The sequence below is a fragment of the Argentina silus genome (genome assembly GCF_951799395.1).
Source record: "Argentina silus genome assembly, chromosome: 7".
Taxonomy (NCBI): domain Eukaryota; kingdom Metazoa; phylum Chordata; class Actinopteri; order Argentiniformes; family Argentinidae; genus Argentina; species Argentina silus.
This window is the reverse complement of record NC_139661.1, coordinates 17,311,950-17,320,431: the sequence shown is the minus strand read 5'-3', so window position 1 is coordinate 17,320,431 and position 8,482 is coordinate 17,311,950. Positions and strand designations below refer to the sequence as shown.

The 8,482-nt window shown below is 45.1% G+C and overlaps 1 protein-coding gene across 2 annotated transcripts in view; it reads left to right on the top strand.

The window, feature by feature from the left end:
• LOC310806729 (GDNF family receptor alpha-2-like) overlaps nt 1-8,482 on the top strand; it is a 36,714-nt gene that overhangs the window by 14,827 nt on the left and 13,405 nt on the right. For both annotated transcript variants that reach the window (XM_083672932.1, XM_083672931.1), the window contains exon 4: nt 1,738-2,110. In XM_083672932.1, coding sequence (XP_083529058.1) covers nt 1,738-2,110 — 373 coding nt within the window. The remainder of the gene's footprint in view (nt 1-1,737; nt 2,111-8,482) is intronic.

Below are 8,482 nucleotides of genomic sequence, written 5' to 3'. Positions count from 1 at the left end.
GACCCCCCTGTGCCCCACATTAGAGGCTGCAGATGGCCAGGGGAGATTTAGGAGCTGCAATCCATCACTGTAATGTGTAAAGGCCTTTGGACAGCACCACAAACCTCCCCTCCAGCTGGACCTGACTGCCCTAGCCTGGTTCTGGCATTCTTTGGCCAGGTTTGGCCCACTTTGGTCCTCAACCTCTTCTTTTAATTCTAATCACAGAAAAAACCAACATCCCCATCTGACCTGTGTTGTTCATACTCGTCTTGTCTGTGATGTCGGGCCAAAGTAAAAACTGAACAGAAACAGAAAATTGCTGGGGGGTTTTAAATTCTCAGAAATGAATGCACCTTTCCTCTTCTCTAAAGTTTCCTTTGTGTGTGGCCATATGGGTCAACCACCCCACCACCCTCCCCACACCCCAACAACGATTTTTTTGTTGTTCTGTTATGTGACCCAATCAATGTTTTTCCATTTCTAGGATTGATAATCTACGACACACCACTTAGAAACAATACAGCAGCAGCTCATGTTCATACCAATCTATCGAAAATAAATGGGCTTTTCTTCTGCGCTGTCTGATAGACACAGAGTGAGATTGGTTCTGTTGAATAAGAGATGAATCTCCCTGGATGTCAGTGAGCCAGCGCGCCCTCTGAAATATCATTATCTACAGGGGAGGGAGGTTAACTTTTCTAATATACCCTGAATACAAGGGAGGCGCAATGTGAGTGAATGTAATACTGTTTTATTACCCATATACCAGAAACAGGTGTGAATTTACCTAATTACAACATCGGTTGTTGTATTGCTCTAAATATCATGTCTAGCTTTAGGGAAGGAATACCAATGTTGCTGTTTGTGATTACGACAACAAAAAAGGAACGGTTCATCTCCCACTTAAACTGTCCAGTAGCACTAGGCAGGCCACTGTAAGGTACAGTACGTTCCCAAGTCCTTGAGCTCCTAGAAAGCTTGGGGCGGGGGGGGGGGGGGGGGGGGGTAATAATATTTAGCATACATTCTCACAAACCAATTACACATGGCAATGAGCTGCAGGACATCTAATTCCCCATGTTGTAAACACTATCAAGGTCTCTGTCACGCTGTTTTGTTACAGTAAATCAACCTCCCCATTGCAGGGATGGGGAGGAGAGCCCCAAGGTGAAGTGAAAGAATCTGATGGACCGAATCAAGCTGACACTCATCAGCTAGAGACTAGAGAAGGTGTCAGAAGATGAATACATACATACATACTGCACTTCCAATCGGAATCCATATCTTATTCATTCACATTTCACTCAAGGCCTCGACTGAATCAATTATTCAGCAAGAATAGATGTGGCAGAGCTACAGTTGGAGTCTCAGGTGGCATGCTGTTGGTAGAGAGAGAGAGAGAGAGAGAAGGGGGGAGAAGGAGAGAGAGAAAGAGAGAGAGAGATGAGAGATGGTATTGAATAACTCTCTGTATACACAGTTAAGTAACTAACGCTCTCCACGAACCCATGCATCAAGGTCACTTTAAACATACCTTTAAACACTACATAATTTGTCAGATCAATGTCATGATGGTGTTACATTATGTAATAATGAAGTTGACTAAAGCTATAGTACAGTTTGTCAATCCCATGACAACACGAGTACAACAGGTGGTCAAGTATGTTTTATTCTCTGCCCCCCCTGTCCCCCGTCCCGTCCCCCAACCCGATCCTCCTTCCCGTCTCCCCCATCCCCCTCCCCCTTCTCTCCCAGGGATGCATACTGTGGCCCCTAAAGCCAACCACTGCTCTGAACCCTCCGTCCCCGGCAAGACCTGTAACCCGTGTCTGGACGCAGCCAAGGCCTGCAACCTCAACAACACCTGCAAGAAGCAACGCTCCACCTACATCGCCACCTGCAGCAAGGGAGAGCCCTGCAACCGCAAGCGCTGCCACAAGGCCCTGAGGCAGTTCCTGGACCGCGTGCCCGCAGAGTACAGTCACCAGCTGCTGTTCTGCCCCTGCCAGGACGAAGGCTGCGCCCAGCGACGGAGGCAGACGATCGTGCCCACCTGCTCCTTCGAGGACAAGGTCAAACTCAACTGCCTGGAGCTCCGCAAGAGCTGCCGTCAGGACCCGATCTGCAGGTGAGGAAGGGGTGTTTGGGAGGTGGGGGGGTAGGGGGTAGGTGGATGGGTGAGTGTGTGGGATGGCTGTGTGTGTGTGTGTGTGTGTGTGTGTGTGTGTGTGTGTGTGTGTTTGTGTGTGTATGCATGTGTGGCTAGGGGAGGGGGTTTGGGGGGAGTAGAGATTATGAGTGCTTGCCAAATACAGACATTGCAGAAAATTAATTATCATGCTGTTTTATTCTTGCAAAGTAAGAAATGGAAAATTGAATCAGCCAGACAGTGAGCGTTTGACTGCAATCTCCCTCTCCCTCGTGTCCTAAAAGTTTATATTTCAATCTTGTAACTTTGCCAGGAAAGTAATTACAGACACTCAGGGCAGCTCTTAGCGACAGGATGAAGACATGAGGCTAAGTTGAAGGGACGGTGCTCAATTAGGCCCAACAAAACATTAGTGGATCACTTTGACTGTGTTTGTATTGGATTCAAAGGCTCTGGATTCGATTCACACCTATTCAGCCGTGACATGTTGCCTGGCTGTGAATCACAACACTTCCTGTTCTCAACACCCTCTAAAGCCATGTAGTAAGCCTATGTATCAAGTGGTTATCTGACTATCCAAATAAAGTGTTGCTGGTCAACCAAAATATAAAGTAATATATACATTGAGTCATTCTTAAAGCCCATTTTTGAGCTCAATGAAGTCAGACCAAAGGCTGGAGGCAATGTAGAAATACACTTTTTGAGGTTATGAGAGATGAAATGTTTCAACACATTCCATTTCCCTATGTCACACATGATTAAGCAAGCCTGATAAAACCCACCAACAGACTGAGGGCCAGTCCAGACAGTGTTTGTCTGTGGTTTCAATTCCCTGACAGGTTTGCAGATCACTGCTGTTTCTCTGCCTGTCAATTCTGCAGGATAACAACTGTACAATCTCTTCTCACTCTCTCTCTCTCTCTCTGCTCATACTGTGGAATCACTCTGAGGATCTGGGCAGAATATACAGTACTCTCTCAAACACAACAACAGCCCTCCATCCACATACTGCAGGCTGAGAACAGTAAAATAGGATTGTACGTTATTAGTCTATTGTACGCCAGACATTTGTCTTTGTCTGTTTAGCTCTCAATTTCCCCACTACCAATTTCCATAACAAAAGCACACAAACACACACGCGCGCACACACACACTCAGACACACACACACACACACACACACACACACACACTCACACACACACACACACACACACTCAGACACACACACACACACACACACTCACACACACACACACACTCAGACACACACACTCAGACACACACACACACACACACACACACACACACACAGAGTTTGACTGTTCATGAAAAAATGTTTACCTCTGAGTCATATCGGCTGGTTTTAAAGGCTAAGATTAACATGATTGTCTCTAGCTGGTGTTCGTTTGTACAGTGTGATTCAGTGTTTAGCAGGAGGATCACACTAAAGCCACGGTAACAATTCCTGGTGTCCAATTTTGGAATGGCAATTCATTCTTCTTGAATGGAGGTTACTGGCCCTCCCAGGCTCAATTGTAATGGCAAAAACCCAATCCCTTTCCTAACCGTATAAATCCATGCAGTGGGTAGCTAGTGTTTGGACTCCATCGCCTCTCCTCCGATTTATTGTCTTGATAATTACCTCCCAGTGTGTTTTGTGTAATCTACGTTCAGAGGGAGCTGCTGTGGCTGACCTTTCAGCCCTCAGGTGTCTGATCTGCTCCTCCTTATTGAGATGTATGAAATAGCCCTGTTACAGCTTATTACCTTCTCCCCACGAATGTCCTGTGGAGGGCAAGAGTGCAATGTGTGAGGATACACACACACACACACACACACACACACACACACACACACACAAACACATAGGTACACACACACAAACACACAGACACATAAACACACACACTCACACACACACACACACACACACACACACACACACACACACACACACACACACACACACACACACATGCTGGCATGGCATGTCGCTCAGATGCTAAACTGATTGGTCAGTAATGCATAAACGATCTGCTTATTTTAGCCTGAAGTGCTAATAGGTCCAATTCCTCTACCTGAATCAGTGGAAGCTGGAGGTAGAAATCGGAGGACAGGCTCATTATAATGCATGGGATGGAATGAGGAATGGTATCACTCCACTAGCCTCCCCTGACCTGCAACATGCCAGTGTATGGGTACTGTCTAATGTTCAGCTGATGATAAGCATAATTATCTTCAAGGAGAGATGATGCTAAAACAGCTTACTGTGCCTCCCCCCCCCCCTCCTCCTGCTTCCTTACACAGCATATCCTCCTCACCCAAGCCCCCCTCACCCCCTTCTGTGGCTGGCTGGATACAGGAAGGAGTGTATCATTAAACAACAACAAACAGCCTTCCAACCCAAGCGTGGCCGATACACAAGCAGGCCCATTCCATCTCTCGGTGCTGACGGCTCGGGATGGGGAATCGATCCCGCTGTAGCCACTGCAGGGAGGGGTCAGCGGTTTGGTCACAGGCGTATGGATCTCCTCCACTCCCCCACTCCTCTTCCACACACACACACACACACACACACACACACACACACACACACACGGGGGCCAGTGGTCATCTGACACACCACAAGAGAGACCCCCCCCCCAGCAGAGCTCCCCCCCTCTGAGGGGGTCGGAGAAGCGAGACCAGAAGAAGCACAAATGCTTTGATTGTTTCCTGCTCTCTGCTCATCATCAGGGTTGGGGTCGGCTGAATTTAAATTCAGTCAATTCAAGAGGAAAAAACTAAAATAGCAATTAAATAATTAAATAATTAATTAAATGAATGCAAATTGAGTATTTGAAACTCCCTGAATTGACTGAATTGATCCCCATATCAACGCTGCTTCCTGCTCCCTGCCCTCCCTGATCTCCCACCTGGCTAGACATCCACTGTGGTTGTGTGTTTTCCTTCATAATCCAGCATAAACAGTGCATTCTTCTCTGCTGAGTTGCATGCCTGCCGGCCTAGGCCTTGCTCCTGGCTGATGGATACAGTGTTTATTCTGCAGGCACAGCTAGTCCACTGAGCCCTCTGAGTGACGACAAAGTTATATTTGGACGTGCGCTTGCCCAGGCCCACTGTGTACATAAAGGTCTGGTGCGTTCCTTTCACTACAGCCCAGTGAGTCTCATATGGACTGTATTGATTATCCCAGGGATCAATGCAACAGTTCTCTCTTTGATTTATTTCCTCTGCCTCTTCTCTTGGTTTACTATGTGTGATTGAGTTCTTTGGCCACTTGGTTTCAAAGGAGGGGAGCTGAGAGACTATCGATCAATGTACAGGTAACATGACCCAGTTTGGTAGAGCTCAGGAGACAGAAAACTCATCCTGCCCCCCCCCCCCCCCCCACCACACACACACACCTCCACCTCCCCAACATCAAACTAAAACTGCCAGCTCGACTGTATCTGACCAGGTATGTCTCCACTGGGGGGGAAACAGAAAGGAAGGAGAATGACTGGCCCTGATAGCATTTCACTGTGGCTTCCAAAGAGTCACTCACACATGGACACACACACGCACACACACGCACTCATACACACACCGACACACACAAGCACGCACGCACGAACGCATGCACACACACACACACTGATACCGACACACGCATGCACGCATACACACACACACACACACACACACACACACTCAATCTCTCAGTAGGCAAACTTGCACTTCTGCTAACCTAAAAGCCTCTCTCTTGAGATACTACAAGGACTCAATTCTATCTTAGCGCTGAAAAGCTACACAATACTGTATATATCATTATACACAATACTGTATATATATATTCCTTATAGCTTGTATGAGTTATAACAAAAGTTCACAAATACACTTCTTATTCAGAAACAGTCTCCATTTACAATGTAGTAATGTATATTTCTGTTTGTTTTGATAGAACACACAAAGAGATTTTCTGAGTTTTTGCCTGCAATAAGGAAAATCGTACAACTCTTATCATTTTGAAATATATCATTGTTTTGTGCAGAGAAGATATCTGCAAGATATCTCTGTGCACAGATCCACTATCTACCTCTCTGTTCTCCGGCCTACACGAATGCAAACAAGAAGAATGTGAGAGGTTGGCTCTCCCAGACCCTGCGGTCAGTGCATGATTTGGGCTTACAGCAGTAGCAGGACTATGGGGTATTACAGAAGGCAGAAACGGCGCAAATATGTCCACATAATAAACAATGTGCTAAGGTTCGATATACCACCCCAGCCGTAACACCCATGCCAATTGATGACCTTCTACTTACTTACTTGCTATACAGAGGTGTTGGGTTTTAATCAGGTCCCTGCTCTCACGAAAGGACATCAGGGGAGGCTGGTTGGAGGGATAAAATCGGACGGACTCATTGTAATGCATGGAACGGAATGAGGAATGTTATACAGCTCACGTGTTTGATACTGTACCATTCCTCGTTCCGTTCCGTGCATTACAATGAGCGCCTCCCCTGGAGGATGTGATCTGCCTGTTGGCTGTTCATAAGAGGAGGAATCTGAGAGAGGTTAGCCCAGAGCTGTGCAGATCATTTCAATACATGGATTACTGTATTCCCAGCTACCTCGCCATAATCTCTGAGGGGATGGAGAGAGGAAACTGCAATCATTATAGGCCACGTTTTAGCTACTATAGACCCTTATACAGCTCTTCATCCCTATAGCTGCAATGCTATCTATTATTAACGCCAACATTACATTGATAAGACTTATCTTGTGAATGGTATTTATGTGGTGAGTGAGGTGATTAAAGTCCTCTATGAGTAGTGAGGAATCACGGATGAAGGGCTTCCATTAATGCATTACCGCGGAATAATTTGTCATGTGACTAATAGTCATTTAATTACTCTGGAAAACTGTTACTCTATTACTCTGAAAAATGCGTAGGTCTCTGATGTATTTCATGGACATTTCAACGGTTATACGATTTCCTCCAGCTTATGGCTGTTTGTTTACTTTCAGAGAGTAGTTAGGGAGCTCAGATAACCTTGAATAATCTACTATACATACCAATACAACAATAGATGTTGTTGCCGTGTGGGACACAGTTGATTTAGCATTCATTCAAATGACACAACATTCAGCGGGGTTGCATTGCACGTCAATAATGAACAGAGAGAGATGAAAGAGAGAAAGAGGCGGGGAAGCAAACGGAATTTGCCTGTGATTTCCTGGTCAATAAGCAAGGAAATGTTTAATCAGACGTGAAGAGGAGCGTCTGAAATAAAAAAGGATTAATTAAATAGAATAAAGTCGAGTGAAATCACTGGCGTCGTTGCTTTGATTTCTGTTTGAGCGGTAGTTAAGAGCACTGACACAATTTGAGTTAACGGCGCCAGCGTTGCTCTGACTGTGAGTGCCATAGGCCCATATTCCCCTTTAGTCATGAGTGGGTGTCCCAATGAGTGGATAATGAAACAGCCTTGTTTCCAATGGACAATCACCCCAAGCTGCTGTGAGACCCTTGACGCTGCCTCTGATTAAATAGAGTGAGGGACATTTTAAACCCAGCGACAACCCAGTCAGCCCAACCCATTCTAACAAGACACTGTTAGAATGCCGTGTTACATGACTAGGAGACTCGGTGGTAGAAGCAGAAAGAGAGTTGTTGTCATCCGAAGCTTTTCCATCTTAGTGGATCCATGGTTCACTCTCTTCTTGCTTGTAAGTCATGTAATAACATCAATGTTTGCCGCTTGAATGGCACGGTGGACCTTGAACTACGGCAGATGAATATGGAATGGAGAAGCGTTCCATTGTCAACTCCCACTGTACTGTTTGATTCAGCGTTTCAGCACAGATGGAGTGACAGAAGGATAAAGCACTGTTCTGTACCATTGATGATACCAAGTCTGCATTTTTGAGAAGAGCAATAATGTCATTCAGTTTCTATACAATATATATACAGTACCAGTCAAAATTTTGGACACACCTTGCCAAGAGTGTGTAAAGCTGTCATCAAAGCAAAAGGTGGCTACTTTGAAGAATCTAAAATATAAACCATATTCTGGTTTGTTTAACACTTAATTCCATATGTGTTCCTTCATAGTTTTGATGTCTTCAATATTAATCTACAATGTGGAAAATAATTGTAAAAATAATAAAGAAAAACCATTGAATGAGAAGGTGTGTCCAAACTTTTGACTGGTACTGTATATCAGAGGCACATATGAGGGATTGCTTTGTTAACCCTGACCCTATTCTTTACCTAGCCTTCAGCTATTATGTCCCTGTAATTGTATCATACAGTAGATAATAATAATAATAATAATAATAATAATAATAATAATAATAATGCATT